This window comes from Mustelus asterias, chromosome 6 (genome assembly GCF_964213995.1).
Source record: "Mustelus asterias chromosome 6, sMusAst1.hap1.1, whole genome shotgun sequence".
Classification (NCBI taxonomy): domain Eukaryota; kingdom Metazoa; phylum Chordata; class Chondrichthyes; order Carcharhiniformes; family Triakidae; genus Mustelus; species Mustelus asterias.
The window spans coordinates 6,331,086-6,351,221 of NC_135806.1; the positions used below are offsets into that span (position 1 = coordinate 6,331,086).

At 47.9% G+C, this 20,136-nt stretch overlaps 1 protein-coding gene across 4 annotated transcripts in view; it reads right to left on the bottom strand.

Moving 5' to 3' along the window:
• The window catches only part of cemip2 (cell migration inducing hyaluronidase 2), a 107,167-nt gene that overhangs the window by 58,343 nt on the left and 28,688 nt on the right, over positions 1–20,136 (bottom strand). For 3 of the 4 annotated variants that reach the window (XM_078213947.1, XM_078213946.1, XM_078213948.1), the window contains exons 2-7: positions 15,593–15,941; positions 11,958–12,098; positions 9,942–10,500; positions 7,079–7,248; positions 5,031–5,219; positions 441–610 (exon numbers count right to left, since the gene is read on the bottom strand). In XM_078213947.1, the coding sequence (XP_078070073.1) occupies positions 441–610; positions 5,031–5,219; positions 7,079–7,248; positions 9,942–10,500; positions 11,958–12,098; positions 15,593–15,929 (1,566 nt within the window). In that variant the 5' untranslated portion in view covers positions 15,930–15,941. Of the gene's footprint in view, positions 1–440; positions 611–5,030; positions 5,220–7,078; positions 7,249–9,941; positions 10,501–11,957; positions 12,099–15,592; positions 15,942–18,661; positions 18,691–20,136 lie in introns of those variants that run through there. The other variant, XM_078213949.1, reaches the window with a different exon arrangement.

A 20,136-nucleotide genomic window follows, 5' to 3' on the forward strand; every position in this document is an offset into this window, starting at 1 on the left:
CAGAAACAACAAGACAAGGCACTGCTGCCATTCTGTGCAGTACAGCAGGGTCGAATTACCTCAATAAGCATTCTATTATAACAAAACTTTCAAAGCTGAACCTTATGAGAAAGAGTTCATTAAGATTGATTTCTGGGATCAGCGGATTGTCCGATGGGGAAAGATTGAGTTTGGAATCATTCAGAGTGGCTGCGCTGAAACATGAAGATTCTGAGAGGACTTGAGAAGATTAATCCAGTTCACATGACAGTTGACAATGGAAAAGATTAAAAATTTCTCCTACTCTATTATTCCTCTACAAGCACTCATCATTTCCCTAAATTATCGAAGAGTAAATGTTTGAAAGTGAATTATATTGCTGGCTGTAGAATTGTAATTAAAGTCAGACTGGAGTCTACAGTTACTGTTCACACAGGACAGTCACCATCAGTCAAACTCACCTTGAGATGTCCTCCAAATGTGTCGTGCTTAAAGAATTCACACCAGTTGTCACCGTAGCAGGAATCCTCCATCTCCCCCTCAATGACGACATTCCTCGACAAAACCCCCACCTCTGCTCTCATGTCGATGCCGTCCACAATCTCGCCAACATGAAGGAACTGGGCCTTGCCTGAAAAAGGAAAGCATTAAAACAGAGGTGAGGTGGCACAGTGGCACAGTGGTTAGCACTGCTGCCTCACAGCTCCAGGGACCCAGGTTCGATTCCCGGCTTGGTTCATTGTCTGCACGTTCTCCCCGAGTTTGCGTGGGTTTCCTCCGGGTGCTCCGGTTTCCTTCCACACTCCAAAGATGGGCAAGTTAGGTGCGTTGGTCGTGCTAAATTGCCGCTTATTGGCGTAGGTTAGAGGGATTAGCAGGGTAAATATGTGGGATTACAGGGATAGGGCCCGGGTGGGATTGTGGTTGGTGCAGGCTTGATGGGCCAAATGGCCTCCCTCTGCAGTGTAGGGTTTATATATACTAAAGACTCAAGCTATGATGTCAACCAAGGAGAGAGATATTGGGGGGAATTTTCCTGTCCCGCCCACCACATGAATTGTAGCGGGGAGTGGGGGGCAGACCACGCAAAGGTCCATTGGCCTCGGGTGGGATTTTCCAGCTTTGGGGAGAATACGGCCACAAAATCCCACTCTTTACGTCAGTAAAGTACTTAAAAATGTTGCGGGGGGCGGGGCGGGAAAGAGGGAAAACAAACCCCAGAACCAATCCACATCCTGATGCCAATCAGACATTTCCAGATGTCTGCTTGGTCAAAGCCATGACCATTAAGGTGTGACAGCCCCCAGTAAATCCTATCGGAAATTCAGGAGAAATTTCTTTCCCCAGTGACAGGCGGGAATGTGGAACTCAGTGTACACACAGCGGTTGAAGTGAATCATATTAATTATGTTCAATTACATGCAGATAAGGAGCATTAGTCGGCATTTCCCTTGAGCACACTCAAGGTGAGACACTCGCTGAAAGTGTAGTGTGGTTGAATTAGGAGGTGTATGCTTGTCACGTTTCACTCTGTAAACAAATCCAAGACTGACTAAAGGGTGACTCCTGTTCTATTCTTCATCAGAACAAATAGCAGAGGCGCATTCAAGATAAGGACATGAGTGGAAAATGAATAAATGGATCTGTTATTGAGAATGAGACGACGAGGAGTCTCATGTAAGGCATAAATAGCAGCAGGGACCCATTGAACCAACTGGCCTGTTTACAGTAATCTGTAATTAACACACTCACAGTCCCATTTTAATTCATCCACTTGGATTGAAAGCATGATCTCACATCTTCACTTTCACTTAACCGCTTTCTCCAATTCAGCATTTCGGGGAGTCGGTACCTATCCCGACAGACACTGGGTGCTAGGCAACGCACACACAGGATGGGGTGCCAGGGACATGCATGCATGCGCACGCGCACACACATGCGCACGCGCACACACATGCGCACGCGCACACACATGCGCACGCAGGTAGTATACTGTGGTCAATCCACCTATCCTGCACGTGGGAGGAAACCAGAGCACCCGGAGGAAACCCATGCAGACATGAGGAGAATGTGCAGAGACAGTGATCCAAGGCCGGAATTGAACCAGGCTCCCTGAGGCTGTGAAGCAGCAGTGATAATCACTGCGCCACCGTGCCGCCACTACCTCACTCACATAACGCTTAATTAGAAATGTGTTCTTCATAACTGGACTGGTAGAATGAAGCAAGTTTAGAATTCCAATCCAAGGGACAATTTAGCACGGCCAATCAACCAAACCCGCACATTTTTGGACTGTGGGAGGAAACTGGAGCACCCGGAGGAGACCCACGCAGACATGGGGAGAATGTGCAAACTCCACAGTCACCCAAGCTGAGAATTGAACCCAGTTTGTGAGGCAGCAGTGCTAACCACTGTGCCACCGTGCAGCTCGATTACAGCACAGGGTGTAGAGAAAGATCAACTTAATGCGAGGTAGGTCCATTCAAAAGTCTGACAGCAGCAGGGAAGAAGCTGTTCTTGAGTCAGTTGGTATGTGACCTCAGACTTTTGCATCTTTTTCCTGACGGAAGAAGGTGGAAGAGGGAATGTCCGGGGTGCGTGGGGTCCTTAATTATGCTGGCTGCTTGGCCGAGGCAGCGAGAAGTGTAGACAGAGTCAACAGATGGGAGGCTGGTTTGCATGATGGATTGGGCTACATTCACAACCCTTTGTAGTTTCTTGCAGTCTTGGGCAGAGCAGGAGTCATACCAAGCTGTGGTACAACCAGAAAGAATGCTTTCTATGGTGTATCTGTAAAAGTTGGAGAGAGTCGTAGCGGACATGCCAAATTACAAAAGATGTACAGAAGAACATTGTTACGCAGCGAATGGTGAGGAACTCGCTGTATCATGGGGTGGTGGAAGCAGAGATGACGATCATTTCAGAGGGAAATTGGATGGATGCTTTTTGGAAAGGCTGAGGGGATGGAGTGGGACTGACTGAATTTCTTTAGAGAGAGCCAGGCATGAAGCCAATGGGCTGAATGGCCTCTTTCTGAGCTGTAATGGCTCCGTGACTCATTATGGTCCAGACAGATGCAGAATGCTTTGGATATGTACAGACATTGGTGATATTTGTCAAGAACAAAGAGAAATGTCCCAGTGGTTAATTATTTAGCTCTTATACTTTCTGGGATGAGATTTTACAGGATTTTTATAACGCAGTGAAGGTGCTGTGACTGGGGTTGAAATATATCACAACATAGAATAATATTGAGCAAAAGGAATTTTGATTTATTTTTGAAGTGGTTGAATATTTATTATTCACTGGGGGTTAGTTGGCTGAGGAATCGATGTTTCTTCACCCTATCAATGTGGTTGATTCAGCAGCAGCAGCGAGTACTCAGGGACTCCCCTTGTGGTGATGCATAAACAGCCAGCTGTGGCCTGCGCCAAAAATAACTGGCTGCTGCTCTCGCCCACCTGTCTGCTACTGTCCTCACTGAGCTCCAATCAGCACCCGCACTGGCATTGCCTGTTTGGCATCACCGCGTGAACTCTCCCTCCTGGATAGTCAGAAGCTTTTTCCCAGGGTGGAAGAGTCAACTACTAGGGGGTACAGGTTTAAGGTGCGAGGGGCAAGGAGATGTACGAGGCAAGCTTTTTACACAGAGGGTGGTGGGTGTCTGGAACTCACTGCCAGGGGAGGTAGTGGAAGCAGATACGATAGTGACTTTTAAGGGGCATCTTGACAAATACATGAATAGGATGGGAATAGAGGGATATGGTCCCCGGAAGGGTAGGGGGTTTTAGTTCAGACGGGCAGCATGGTCGGTGCAGGCTTGGATTTTCTATGTTCTTTGTCCCTCTTTCTACACCTGCCTCTCAGTCCTTGCCGTCCCGACTCGGTATAAACTCTCCATCCACAATTTCCTGCAGCGACACCGGTTGAAAGTGGGTGTAAAGAGATGCCAAATATTATCGTCACGAGTAAGAAAATGGAAGTAAATTCTGTGGCGTTTTTCAGTGCGGTTTTATTGTGGGGAGTGGGGCTGATCATTTGCCAGTATTATCCGCGACAGTTACAGATAATCCATATGAAGCATGACGACATTTCCCCGGTGGTTCACACTGCTGTCCGCACCGTGATAAAAGCGCAATTACTCAGCATTCAGTCCCTTGAGGCAGCGTCACCAGTCCCTACAGTTACCCCTGTCAGCCCCACACAGACCCTGGGCCATCGACAATTCCTGCCATTACTGCTCCCAAAGAAACCACACAGGACAGACACACCTCCCGTCACAGCCTGCCTGAAACTCAAGCTACATTTACCTGGCCTTGGGCGTGATTCCGAGATGTTGGGGGTGCCGAGACGGCGGGGACACCATGACATGGGTATTTCAGCTCTCCACAGTGAATAGGGTGAATTGCTGCCACCCGATGTAGTTTGTCTGTATCCAGAACTATCTCCCCAAACATAATCCAAAATATAGTCCCAAACAAAGAAGAAAAAAGGTCAAAGTGTCTGTCGAATCTACCGAGTGAGGTTTTGAATATCTGTGGAACTTTTGAGTATATTTTGCCCTTTATTGACCTGGGAATTTTCCCTCTCGCTCCCAAGAGGTTTCATGGTTGCATTGCGGGTGGGAGAAAATGTCTCAACTCAATGCATAGAATGCCTACAGTGCAGAAGGAGGCCATTTGGCCCATCAAGTCTGCACCGACCCTCCGAAAGAACACGCTACCTAGGCCCACTCTCCTGCCCTATCCCCGTAACCATGTGCATTTAGCGTGGCCAATCCACCAAACCCACACATTTTTGGACTGTGGGAGGAAACCAGAGCACCCGGAGGAAACCCACGCAGATTACGGGGAGAAAGTGCAAACCTTACACAGACAGTGACCCAAGGCTGGGAATCGAACCTGGGTCCCTGGCGCTGTGAGGCAGCAGCACTAACCACTGCGCCACCTTGTCAATGATGCAGTTCACAGTGAATGCACAGTGCTGTCTCAAATCCGCCCTGAATTGATGAAACTATCCATTCGGTATGGGTGATAACGCTGGTCACCTACCTCGCACCTTGACTTGATGCCCTTTGCATTCGGGACACGGAAGAAGGGTGAATTCCTCAGCCTGGTACATGGAGTAATCCGTACTAGCAACGACAATCTGATCATCCTCCTCCCAGCCTTCCACCTGATCCAGCAAGTCCAGGACTAAGCCACCGGACACCTCTACATGGAATTCCGACAGGGGAATCCCTAACCATACAGGAGAAACACGGGCAAAATTAACATCCAAACAATTCCATGACCTTTCTTTCCACTGGATATGTTAAAAAATGGAAGCTTCCATTTTTGATGGAAACTACTTTTGATCTGCTGTATATAAACACAATACAGACGGTAAATGCTAATTGCATGGCATTACAGCACAAAAACTGGCCCTTTGGCCCTTGTCTTATTTGGTCTCCCAGACAGTCACAGAATCGTTACAGTACAAAAGGGAGTCATTCAGCCCACCTCTGAATGAGCATCTTACCCAGGCTCACCTCCTGTCCTACCCCGAAACCCTACTAATTCCCCCTAAACTACACATCTTGGGACACTAAGGGGCAATTTAGCATGGCCAATCCCCCTAACCTACACAGCTTTGCACTGTGGGAGGAAACCGGAGCACCCGGAGGAAACCCACGCAGACACGGGGAGAACGTGCAAACTCCGCACAGACAGTGACCCAAGCCGGGAATCGAACCCGGGTCCCTGGCGCTGTGAGGCAGCAGTGCTGACCACGCGCCAAAGTGCCACCCTCTTCATCTCACTATCAGCATATCCTTCTCTTCCTTTCATCCTCACCTTCTGCATAAATGCTCTTATTCACATCAGCCAGTTTCACCACTAAAATAAATCAATAGTTAAATAAGTTACTCCTCAATTCACTATCAAATTTATTACTCATTTTTAGATTAATGTTTTCTAGTTTAAACCCCACCCCCTCTGCTCCCCAGAAGTGGAAACATCTTTTTTTTCTTTTATTCATTCATGGGACGTGGGCATCGCTGGCAAAGACAACATTTATTGCCCATCCCCAATTGCCCTGGAGAAGGTGGTGGTGAGATGCCTTCTTGAACCGCTGCAGTCCCGGAGGTGTAGGTACATGAATTAAATAATATACAGGATGCAAAATTTTTTTTTAAAAGGCAAACAGATGGGATGAAGGTAGAAACATTCAATCTTTAAAAAGGTAAGTTTTTAAAACAAGTATAATATTGATTTTCTGTTGAGGGAATGAGATCCCATACTTGTAAAATTAAATTTAAGGCCAGATAGGTTGTTCAGCAGTGTCGGTCACCATTACACTAAGAAGAAACTTATTCCTGAGTCTTCCTGATTATTTCATCTGTCTTTAGAGCCAGAATATAGGACAGATTCCATTCATAAAGACAATAACTCCCCCTGTGGGGGAGCAGGGCATCACTCTCAGTGGTTAAAACTAGAAAGAGCAGAAAAGATTTGCTCGGATGCTACCGGGACTTGATGGTTTGAGTTATGAGAGGCTGGATAGACTGGGACTTTTTTCTCTGGAGCATAGAAGGTTGAGGGGTGATCTTATAGAGGTCTATAAAATAATGAGGGGCATAGATAGGGTAGATAGTCAACACTTTTTCCCAAAGGTAGGGGAGTCTAAAACTAGAGGGCATAGGTTTAAGGTGAGAGAGAAGAGATACAAAAGGGTCCAGAGGGGCAATTTTTTCACACAGAGGGAGTTGAGTGTCTGGAATGAGCTGCCAGAGGTAGTAGTAGAGGTGGATACAGTTTTGGCTTTTAAAAAGCGTTTAGACAGTTACATGGGTAAGATAGGTATAGAGGGATATGGGCCCAACGTGGGCAATTGGGACTAGCTTAGTGATTTAAAAAGGGACAGCATGGACAAGTTGGGCTGAAGGGCCTGTTTCCATGCTGTAAACCTCTATGACTCTCTGACTTCTGGATGTCCGTGTTTAACTGCGGGCGTGTGGACAGCAGAGATTGCTGTCAGTTTAACCCAGCAGCAAGGGACTACGCTGCCATCCTATCTATTATTGACATCATAAAGCCTAGGGGGCTGGATCTTTTGGTACCTTTCCTCCATTGACTTGAGGCAGACACTGCGAACTTCACTCCATCCACAGTGACAAACTCCCGGCGGGCGATTGCTTTCCCTCCTGTATCGTGGTTCTCGTAGTCTCGAACGGACTCGCTGCAGGACGAGTTACCAGCGCCTATCACACTCACGAGGGCCCACGCTTGCCTGTCCGTTAAATCAGAAATTAACAATTGACAGGAGTCACTGCAACGACCAGGGTGTGAGACTGAGTCCATTCTTCCGATTATTTGCTGCAAACGCCATCTTAACACCGGTCAGAATGAAGATCCCCATTTCTGCAACTGAGCGCAGTGCAGCCCGGAGGGAGTGCGGAACTGTCAGAGGTGCCGTCCTACAGGTGAGACATGAAACCAGGGTCTGTCTGCACCTCTCTGGCAGATATTAAATATCTCACAGTCACTCGCTATTCCAAAAAAATAGAGCAGGGGAGTTCTCCCCAGTGACCTGGCCAATATTTATTCCTCAATCAACATTATTGGGAAAAAGAACATTCTCCAACCATCATCACTTAGCTGTCTGTAGGAGTGGGCTGTGTGCAAATTGGTTGCTGCGTTTCCTCCATTACAACAATTACTACACTTTCAATGAGACCCCGCACTGGTAAAGTGAAATTTTCAAGACCAGATAGGTTGTTCAGCAGTGTAAGTCACCATTACACTGTGAAAAAAAAAATTATTCCTGATTCTGCTCCATTATTTCATCTGTCTTTAGAGCCAGAATATTGGGCAATTAACTGAAGCTCATCACTCTATTATCTGTGAGATGATTTGGAATGGATCAAGGTCATAACAGGCGCTATAGAAATGAAAGCTGCTTTCCTTTATTGGCGGACACCATGTTAACAACCTGGATAATAAAATCTCAACCAATCAGCTGTTAAAAGTGCTGCTGTAATATTCCCGTCTCAGCTACACTTTCCCCATTAAACAGCTCAACGTCAAGATCAGCGCACAGTGTAGAGAAAACTCGAGAACGGACACCCTAAATCTGCTCAACTAAACAGTCCAGTCCCTGTTTGAACGCTTCAATCGCCCACTCTCAGACAGTACATTCCAGATCCTAACCACTCCGGGTGAAAAGGTTTCTCCTCGTGTCCCCATTGTTTCTTTTAACAATCTCCTCTGGTTCTCAATCCTTCCACCAATGGGAACAGTTTCTCCCTGTCTACTCAGTCCAGACCCCATCATAATTTTGAACATTTCTGTCAAATCCACTCTCATTTATTTTGTTCATTAAATGCAAGGTGATGCATTTTGGTAGATTGAACCAGGGCAGGACTTTCTCAGTTAATGGTAGGGCATTGGGGAGAGTTATAGAACAAAGAGATCTAGGGGTACAGGTTCATAGCTCCTTGAAAGTGGAGTCACAGGTGAACAGAGAGGTGAAGAAGGCATTCTTGGTTTCATTGGTCAGAACATTGAATACAGGAGTTGGGACGTCTTGTTGAAGTTGTACAAGACATTGGTAAGGCCACACTTGGAATACTGTGTACGGTTCTGGTCACCCTATTATCGAAAGGATATTATTAAACTAGAAAGAGTGCAGAAAAGATTTGCTAGGATGTTACCGGGACTTGATGGTTTGAGTTATAAGGAGAGGCTGCATAGACTGGGACTTTTTTCCCTGGAGCGTAGGAGGCTGAGGGGGTGACCTTATAGAGGTCTATAAAATAATGAGGGGCATAGATCAGCTAGATAGTCAACATCTTTTCCCAAAGATAGGGGAGTCTAAAACTAGAGGACATAGGTTTAAGGTGAGAGAGGGGAGAGATACAAAAGGATCCAGAGGGGCAATTGTTTCACAGAGGATGGTGAGTGTCTGGAACAAGCTGCCAGAGGTAGTAGTAGAGCCGGGTACAATTTTGTCTTTTAAAAAGCGTTTAGACAGTTACATGGGTAAGATGGGTATAGAGGGATATGGGCCAAACGCGGGCAATTGGGATGAGCTTAGGGGTTTAAAAAAATGGGCGGCATGGACAAGTTGGGCCAAAGGGCCTGTTTCCATGCTGTAAACCTCGATGACTCTATTCATGGGGTGTGGGGGGTCACTGGCTGGGTCAGCATTTGCCCATTCCTAATTGCCCTGCCTGGTTAGGCCAATTCAGAGGGTAGTTGAGAGTCAACCACAGGGAGTCACATGTAGGCCAGAACAAGTAAGGATGGCAGATTTCTCTCCCTAAAGGACATTAGTGAAGCAAATGGGGTTTTTACAACAATGGTTTGTTTCATAACTGAATTCCAGATTTTTTTAAAGATTAAATTCAAAATTAACCATCTGCTGTGGTAGGATTCGAATCCTCCTGCTCTTCTCCAAGGAGATCTTCTCCGGTCTATCTGCTAGGTAGAGTATCATAGCCTGACAACAACAAGTTGGATTTAACGTACCAAAACTTCCACGAACCAACTTCACAGGAACAGTTTCAGGCAAACTTTGACCCTGGGTCATTTACAGGAAAGATCACCAAAAGCTGTATCAAAGAGGCAGGTTGTAAGGAGCGTTAAAGGGAAGACAGAGAGTTGGAATGGCCAAGAGGTTTAGGGAGGGAATTCCGGAGCTTAGAGCCCCGGCAGCTGAAGAGACAGACAATGGAAATCGGGAATGTACAAGGGGTCAGAGTTCATGTTATAGGTCATAACGAATGTGAACATAGGGAAATGTAGCCAGCCTCAGTCTGAATTCAGGGAGAACAATGAGGCAGGAGTTAGGAAAATACACCAGTGCCTTAGGGGACAGGCGGAGAGTGCAGCGTTGGATAACAATACTGATTGCATTCCCATCACAAGTTAGTTTATTAATCCTAGGAATAGCCCTAGCAGCGATTCAGTTGCATCTCTTACCTGTAACTTAAGTTTTGAACATATCGGCTTCCGAGCAGTTCTTGGAGAGTCTTCTTTGTTTCTAGGAGCAGGTTTTTCGCAGCTGAATCCTTCACGGCAATGGCGATTATTTGGCCCGAGTCCTGGGACCGCAGGAATGCCCGCAGCCTGCGGCTTTCGTTGGCAAAGTCGTGGGTGTCAAACCGGTCGCTCAGCACCACCTGCCCCGTGTCCTGATCGATCACGCGGACGTTCAGTCCGCGGGTTGCTGGCTTCTCGAAGTACGAGCCGGCCTCCAGGCCGGAGGGGGGCACGGTCCGGGACAGCAGGGTCCAGGAGGTCTTTGGCGCACCGTGTAGCTCCAGCGTGCCGCCAGCCTCCACCCCGATGAACTTCTTGCCGAAGCCCGGCACATCTTCACCCTCGTCGGATCGGCCACACAGCGTGATCTTGGCCAGGGATTTATAAAGACATTTTTCCGCGCCAATGTGAAACTCCCCTCCATCCTTCACCAGGATGTAACTGCACTTTAGGGAAATATTTCTGGAACCATCCACACTATCGGCAAAGACCAACACCCCTATGGAATGATAAAAAAAATCCCTGATACTGAAAATCTAAAAATACATGTGAATGAAAAGTGCAGTGGTTGAGGTGAACACCATCGATACATTTAAGGGGAAGCTGGATAAACACGAGAGGGAGAGAGGAATAGAAAGATAAGCTGATCAGATGGATGGAAAAGGGTTGGGAGGAGCCTCAATGGAGTATAATAAACACCAGCATGGGGCAATTGGGCGAAATGGTGTAATAACTCCACGGAGGTGAAGGTCCCGTCACCAAGTTACTTTATTTACACCATACATCTGTACACAGCCAGCTCTCCAGTTGCTCCCTGCTGAATGCAGGCTGGGAGTCTGACACACCTGCTTTAAATCGGGAGCATGAGGCTCCCTGATTTAACCATCAATTAGGACTCATCAGGTCGTTCATACTCTAGCAAGCCAACCTCATTAGCTTGGCTGATGTCATCACAAACGGCCTCTGTTGTAAGACTGTATGATGTGGAGATGCTGGCATTGGACTGGGATGGGCACAATAAGAAGGCATGGTACATTGGGGAGACCATGCAGACACTATGACAATGGACACCGCTCGACTATCACCAGGCAGGAGTGTTCCCTTCCTGTTGGGGAACACTTCAGCAATCAAGAGCATTCCGCCTCTGATCTTCGGGTAAGCGTTCTCCAAGGTAGCCTTCACGACACATGACAGCGCAGAGTCGCTGAGCAGAGACTGATAGCCAGGTTCCACATGAGGACGGCCTCATCGGGATCTTGGGTTCATGTCACACTACCTGTAACCACCACCATATGGCCTGGGCTTGCAAAATCTCACTAACTGTCCGGGCTTGAGACAATTTCACACCTCTTTAACCTGTGCTTAACCCTCTCTCCACTCTCATTGTCTGTACCTGTAAATACTTGATTACCTGTAAATACTTGATTACCTGTAAAGACTTGCATTCCAACCATTATATTGCAATTGAGTCTTTGTCTATATATGCCGTATTTGTGAACCCACCTCTCCACTCACCTGATGAAGGAGCAGCGCTCCAAAAGCTCGTGATTCCAAATAAATCTGTTGGACTTTAACCTGGTGTTGTGAGACTTCTTACTGTAATATTGTATGTAACTTTTACCTTCAAGAGATGAGGATAGACAATTTGGTGGAGGTGGAGTATCAAGAATACACTTTCTTTATTCATTCATGGGACATGGGCGTCGCTGGCGGGCCAGCATTTATTGCCCATCCCTAGTTGCCCTAGGGAAGGTGGTGGTGAGCTGCCTTCTTGAACCCGCTGCAGTCCACGTGCTGTGGGTTGACCCACAGTAATTAAAATCAACATTATTTACGAATTTGAACTGATGGTTATTTGTCCAAATGAAAACGGGACAAGAAATACAAACATGAAGTTCAACAAAAAACCCCAATTTATTCTTGCGAAAAGTGTCCCAGAGTTATTGATAATCTCACCTCCATGCTGAATAATAATGGAATGGACAGTTGCTGATGAGACTAGTCGAAGTTTATCTCCTCTCTTGATGATGATCTGTTTGTGTTTGTCGTGACCCGGACTCCAGTCCTTCAGTCTGAAGTTCTGGTCGGGACAGTTCTCTGAAATGTCACCAAAAAAAAACCACCTCAGTTTGTAACTGCTCAAAATAATTCTTTCTCGTCAATCCAAAGAGAACGTTACTCCAGGAGTCAGGAATACTAAACATTTCATAGAATCCCTATAGTGCAGAAGGAAGTCATTCGGCCCATCGAGTCTACACCGACCACAATCCCACCCAGGCCCTATTCCCCTAACCCCACACATTTACCCTGCTAATCCCGCTGACACTAAGGAGTAATTTAGAATGGCCAATCAACCTAAGCCGCACATCTTTGGACTGTGGGAGGAAACCGGAGCACCCGGAGGAAACCCATGCAGACCACGGGCAGAATGTGCAAACTCCACATAGAAAGTGACCCAAGGTTGGAATTGAACCCAGGTCCTTGTCGCTGTGAGGCAGCAGTGCTAACCAGTGTGCCATCCTTCTGAAATGATGACAGGTTTTGACATGGTAGTATTTAATGCCCTTCCCATGTTTGGCAGCAGGGTGGCATTTAATTGGGCAAGTGGATAACCTGCCACCCTCTGTCTCTCTCCTTCCACTGATTACTCCATAGGAGGAGGTCCTGTAGATGCCCCTCTGTCAACTCAGGCCCTTAAGTGGCCCATTAATGCCCACACACGGGCACATCCTGCAGTCACCAGACACAAGACACCCCCCCCCCCGTCACCTTCATTCAATCCAGCCCATTAACTCCATTGGCACGAGGGTCCGTCACCAGAGGGAACGTGCACGTACGCACACACACACATGCACGCGCACACGCACGCACGCGCACGCACACACACGCGCACGCACATGCGCGCACGCGCATGCACACACACGCGCACACACGCGCACGCACGCGCGTGCACATGCGCGCACACACACGCGCACACACGCACACACATGCGCGCACACGCACGCACACACACGCAGGGTAATGGATACCAGAGCTTTAAAAATGCCGTGAGTTCATATAATCCGGAATGCCCTGTATTAAAGGGCGGTGGAAAATAGTTTCAATGATAACTTTCAAAAAGGGAATTGGATAAATAATTGAAAGGGAAAGGTTTGCAGGATAATGGGGGCTAGATCAGAGTGGGAGCTAGTTTCTAGCTCTTTCAAAGAGTCAAGAGAGGCATGATGGGCCGAATGGTCTCTCTCCATGCTGTACAATTCCCAGTTAAGGCGACAAGCTGATAGAACCCAATGAGAAATTTTAATTAGCCAATTCCCCAGAAGAGCTCCAGAAAATATGAGTAAAACCCTTAAATCATCCTTTTCAAGGTGAGCTAAGCCATAAATTAAAGTACAATTTAAGTTTCAAAGTTGATTTATTAGTGTCACATGCAGGCTTACACTAACACTGCAATGTTAATGCTGGCACGGAGCACAGTGGTTATAAACACGGCTGCCTCACAGCACCTGGGACCTGGGTTCATTCCCGGCTTGGGTGACTGTCTCTGTGGGGTTTGCACGTTCTCCCCATGTATGCGTGGGTTTCCTCCGGGTGCTCTGGTTTCCTCCCTCAGTCCAAAGATGTGCAGGTTAGGTGGATTGGCCGTGCTAAATTGCCCCTTAGTGTCAGGGGGACTAGCTAGGGTAAATGCATGGAGTTACAGGGATAGGACCTGTGTGGGTTGTAGTCGGTACAGACTCGATGGGCCAAAAGGCCTCCTTCTGCACTGTAGGATTCCATGATTCTATGAAGCTACTGTGAAAATCCCCTAGTCGCCACACTCTGGCAGCTGTTTGGGTATGCTGTGGGAGAATTTAGCATGGCCACTGCTAACCAGTACATCTCTCGGACTGTGGGAGGAAACCGGAGCACACGGAGGAAACCCACGCAGAGACGGGGAGAACGTGCAAACTCCACACAGGCAGTGACCCAAGTCAGGAATCAAACCCTGGTCCCTGGCGCTGTGATGCAGCAGTGCTAACCACTCTGCCACAGTGCCACCCCGGGGAGCTAGGATACGATGGCTGCAACGAGGCAAGGTTTGTACACCTGGGTGAAGGATGGATGGACCAGGTGATGTCGACGACAATCACCACAGAGTAGGATTACCGCTTAAACAGGAGCAGAAACACTAGCAGGGACCCGGGGGGCCGAATGGCCTGTTTCTGTGCTGGCGTTCCTATGCAGATCCACAAAAGAGAAACCTTTCCAAATGCAAACGTTTTGCTTTCTTTTTGAACCAAAAAGGCAGAGTTGGATCCACGTGGCGGTGATTGCAGGAAAGGAGAACATTCCGGAAGATGATACGAACAGAACACTGCCAACTGCCCAAGAATGACAGAGAATTATTTCATTGTGTTGGTGAAGTGAAGTAGGAAATTGGTTATGCAACAATATACCAGAAATGGAAGGAACCCAACAAAAGCATCTTGCTGCAGATTATATTTTTAAACAGAAATCCGGAACATCCTTTTTTTAATAGTTCCTGATAGTAAAAGGACAAGAACATATTGGTGCCTTGTGGTTAGGTGGGTAACACCCTACCGCAGGGACCTGAAGCTCCAGGTTCAAGTCCAACGTCAGAACTTGTTGCCCACGGAAGGAGCATTCAGAACATGATGCCAGGGGCAGAAAATAAGCTCGGAAAGAGAGAGAGAGAAGAGGGAAGAGAGAGAAGAGGGAAGAGAGAGAAGAGGGAAGAGAGAGAAGAGGGAAGAGGGAAGAGGGAGACAGAGAGAGAGAGGGAGACAGAGAGAGAGAGGGAGACAGAGAGAGAGAGGGAGACAGAGAGAGAGAGGGAGACAGAGAGAGAGAGGGAGACAGAGAGAGAGAGGGAGACAGAGAGAGAGAGGGAGACAGAGAGAGAGAGGGAGACAGAGAGAGAGAGAGAGAGAGGAAGACAGAGAGAGAGAGGGAGACAGAGAGAGAGAGGGAGACAGAGAGAGAGAGGGAGACAGAGAGAGAGAGGGAGACAGAGAGAGAGAGGGAGACAGAGAGAGAGAGGGAGACAGAGAGAGAGGGAGACAGAGAGAGAGGGAGACAGAGAGAGAGGGAGACAGAGACAGACAGGGAGACAGAGACAGACAGGGAGACAGAGACAGACAGGGAGACAGAGACAGACAGGGAGACAGAGACAGACAGGGAGACAGGGAGACAGGGAGACAGAGACAGGGAGACAGAGACAGGGAGACAGAGACAGGGAGACAGAGACAGGGAGACAGAGACAGAGAGGGAGACAGAGAGGGAGACAGAGAGGGAGACAGAGAGGGAGACAGAGAGGGAGACAGAGAGGGAGACAGAGAGGGAGACAGAGAGGGAGACAGAGAGGGAGACAGAGAGGGAGACAGAGAGGGAGACAGAGAGAGAGAGCTGTATTATTCACCAACATCTTGCAGAAAAATAATTCCAATACTAAGGACAACGGCAGGTGAGTTGGACAATCTAAATTGCTCTTATGGAGAGCTAGCACAGAGATGATGGACCGAATGGCCTCCATCTGTGCTGTAACCATTCCATACATTTGCCAAGATTAGGTCTGATCAGACACTTACCATCTCGTTCGAACTGTGGTTTGGTTCCCAAGGCAATCGCAAGCACAATGAGCAATATACCCACACAGACAGCCATGCATATGTAACTATTCCTCGCTTTCCGTCTCCGGGAGTCCTCGGAATGGTGCTGTTGATCGATTCCTCGGCACACATAGGTGGCTTGATTGTCTGTTTTGGAGGAGGACCACTGGACAGATGGATCGGCCACCCGGGGGGCAGGAGGTGGCCGGACGGGCATCACTCTGCCGGGGACATAGCCTGGCGATTGGCAGCGCCTCCCGTTTGATGCTGGGCTGTATGGGAGGGAACGAATGGGCCTCTTCCTATCCTCTTGCATGTCGCCAGTCAGCTGTGGAGAAGCATGTGGGAAGGCTTAAGTTTTAAAGTTCATTTATTAGTGTCACAAATAGTCTTACATTAACTCTGCAATGAAGTGAAAATCCCCTAGTCGCCGCACTCCGGTGCCTGTTCGGGTACACTGAGGGTGCACCCTAACCAGCACATCTTTCAGACTGTGGGAGGAAACCAGAGCACCCGGAGGAAACCCATGCAGACACGGGGAGAATGTGCACACAGACAGTGACCCAAGTCGGGAATCGAACCCGGCTCCCTGGCGCTGTGAGGCAGCAGTGCTAACCCACTGTGCCACCCAGACAGGATGGGAAAAGATATCTTTGTCTTTTCCTTCGCTCATAAACAGTGTGTAAATGCTGGGGAACAGCCTGAGGCTGCAGTCTTCATACAGCTTCCCCCGTGTTCTTTTCTATTCCAATCCTTTCAAGTTGAGCTACAAGCACTGGGCTCATGTACAGGATGGCTTCGACGAGAGCTCCTTCCAGCCTGTGGGCTAAAAAGAACAATGCGGCCTCTGTACTGCTCCTCTCACAGTGACTCAAAGCTGTAACTTACACAAAGGAAAGATGTTCTATTGAAAGGAAACAGGACCAAGAGTCAAATTGTTAAGAGGGTGCACTTTGGAGCAGAGAGACAGGATTCTTTTCCAGCTATTCACCAACACTCCATGATTCATTCAGACAGCGGCAGTTTCTGTAACACAGCTCACAGTGTAGTGGCCCAGCAACTGCCCACAAAGCTCAAGGGTATCTCATTAGGCAGTCCATTAAAAACAAATTAACAAACGGTACAGCTGTAGAGTTCGGCAAGAAATAAGCACGAGCAAACACGGCGCTGCAGCGAGTTAGGAAAACACCTTGTGCATCAACAAAAAGATGTGGGTTAGGTGGATTGGCCATGCTAAATTAACCCTAGTGTCAGGGGGATTAGCAGGGTAAATGTGTGGGATTATGGGGATAGAGCCTGGGTGGGGTTGTGGTCGGTACAGACTCGATGGGCTGAATGGCCTTCTTGTACTGCCGGGATTCTATGATCAGTGGCATTTGGCACAACTTCAGGACATCCCGATGCAGTTCCCAGCCAGTAGAGTACTCCAGATTTGTAATCACTATCGTAGCTTCGACAAATAGAGCTGTGCACAGAACGCACCCACAAACAGCAATCAAATAAATGACCTGAACATCTGTTTTAGGCATCAGGCCAGGAACAGTTCCCCAGAGCTCATCTTCACATATGTCTTTTAAACCTGAGAGGGCAGCCCTAACTTAATGCTTCATCTGCCCTCCAGCACCGTCACACTCCCTCAGTACAGTGCTGGAGTATCAGTCTGGATTTCATACAACAAGATCAGCTTGCATTCACATAGTGCCTTTCACATACAAGAAACATCCCAGAGGGATTCACAGGAGTAATTATCAAACAAAAACTTCCACTAAGACACGTCGGGGGAATGGTTTCAACACCGCGGGAAACTACAAATGAAGCCCAGTCCATCACTCAAACCAGCCTCCCATCCATTGACTCTGTCTACACTTCCCGCTGCCTCGGCAAAGCAGCCAGCATAATTAAGGACCCCACGCACCCCGGACATTCTCTCTTCCACCTTCTTCCATTGGGAAAAAGATACAAAAGTCTGAGGTCATGTACCAACCGACTCAAGAACAGCTTCTTCCCTGCTGCTGTCAGACTTTTGAATGGACTTACCTTGCACTAAGTTGATCTTTCTCTACACCCTAGCTATGACTGTAACACTGCATTCTGCACTCTCTCCTTTCCTTCTCTATGAACGGTATGCTTTGTCTGTATAGTGCGCAAGATGTGACAATAATAAATCAAATCTGGGATGGAGTTATGAGGATAGATTGGAGAGGTTGGGACTGTTCTCCTTGGAGAGGGGAAGGCTAAGAGGATATTTAATAGAGATGTTCAAAATCATGAGGGGGTTGGACAGAATAATCATTCTTTCGGGTTGTATCACAGCTTGGTATGGCTCCTGCTCTGCACAAGACCCCAAGAAACTACAAAAGGTTGTGAATGTAGCCCAAACCATCACGCAAACCAGCCTCCCTTCCATTGACTCTGTCTACACTTCCCGCTGCCTCGGCAAAGCAGCCATCATAATTAAGGACCCCACACACCCCGGGCGTTCTCTCTTCCACCTTCTTCCGTCGGGAAAAAGATACAAAAGTCTGAGGTCACGTACCAACCGACTCAAGAACAGCTTCTTCCCTGCTGCTGTCAGACTTTTGAATGGATCTACCATGCATTCAGTTGATCTTTCTCTACACCCTAGCTATGACTGTAACACTACATTCTGCACCCTCTCGTCTCCTTCTCTATGAATGGTATGCTCTGTATAATGCGCAAGAAACAATACTTTTCAGTATATACTATTACATGTGACAATAATAAATCAAATCAAATCAAAATCAGAATAGACAGGGAGAAACTGTTCCTGCTTGTAAAAGGATCAGGAACAAGAGGGCACAGATTTAAGGTGGTTTGGAGAAATAGCAAACGTGATGTGAGAAAAAACATTTTCACACAGCGAGTGGTTGGTGTCTGGAATGCGCAGCCTGAAAGTGTGGTGGAGGCGAGTTCAAGAGGGCATTCAAGAGAGCATCAGATGATTATTTGAATCGAATCAATGTGCAGGGGGAATAGGCAGGGGAATGGTATTAAGTCATGATGCTCGTTTGGAGAGCCGGTACAGACCTGATGGGCCGAATGGCCTCCTTCTGCGCCGTAACGATTCTGTGACTCTGTCAGGTGACAAAAAGCTTGGTCAAAGAGATAGGTTTATGAAGCATCTCAAAGGATCTTAGAAAGAGGCAGCGAGGTGGAAAGTTTCAGGGAGGGAATTTCAGAGCAAAGGGACTAGGGAACTGATGGCACGGCCAACAATGGTGGAGAGATTAAAATCAGGAATGTGCAAGAGGCCAGCACCAGAGAAGTGGGGAGATCTCACAGGGTTGTCGGGGCTGGAGGAGGTTACGGGGATGGAGAGGGGTGAGGCTATGGAAAGATTTGAACAAAAGGATGAGGAGGTTTAAAAATCAAGGCATTGCCAGACTGGAAGCCAATGTAGGCTGGCGAACACAGGGTTATAGGTGAATGGGACTTGGGAGCCAGACACAAGGTGTAACATGGATATTCAGGCACCTCCCTGATCTACGAAGGGATGGCAGGGTGGCACAGTGGTTAGCACTGCTGCCTCACAGCGGCAGGGACCCAGGTTCGATTCCCAGCTTGGGTCACTGTCTGTGTGGAGTTTGCACGTTCTCCCTGTGTCTGCGTGGGTTTGCTCCGGGTGCTCCGGTTTCCTTCCAAAGTCCAAAGATGTGCGGGTCAGGTTGATTGGCCATGGTAAATTGCCCCTTAAGTGTCCTGGGATGTGTAGGTTATAGGGATTAGCGGGGTAAATATGTGGGGTTGTGGGAATAGGGCCTGGGATGGGATTGTTGTCGGTGCAGACTCAATGGGCCGAATGGCCTCCTTCTGTGGGGTTTCCATGTTTCAATGATACTGCAGTAGTAATGAAAATAATATCAGCCATCTCCCAGTGCAAAACAAAGGCAAAAGACAACCTGGGCCAAGTCAAAAGGAGTTAAATGTGCTCCAAGGCAAATATATTGAACATCCGTGGCTCTTTGTATTATTGTTGATCTTGGTAGGGTGCCCATCAGCTGCAGGATGAGCCTGAGCCAGGAAACCCGTGATCAGCAGCATGCAGAGACTGGGATTTCCTCACTCAACACCACACCCCAGCGAGCAGGCTAACTGGCTGAGTCTGCAACATTTCACCAATGACAGTGGGGGATCCCACACTTCATAGGGCACGTGAAGTGGGGTGGATGGGTGCGGGGCAGGGGGAGGAGGCGGAGAATATGATACAAACTGACCACTTATATTAACCTCAAAGCTTCCCAGCTAAGGGGACCAGAGAAGACAGACCGAGAGCAACCATTTCCACTTGTTGGGGAGTCTAGGATTAGGGGGACAGAGACTATAAACATCAGAGTGAAAGTAAGAAACACTCCGACACACAAGGATTGTGGAGTTCTCTTCCACAAATGGCAGTTGATACAACAGCAATTTTTAATTTTAAATCCAGGATTGATAGATTTGTGTAAACGAAACCACTGGCACGGTGGCACAGTGATGAGCGCTGCTGCCTCACAGCGCCAGGG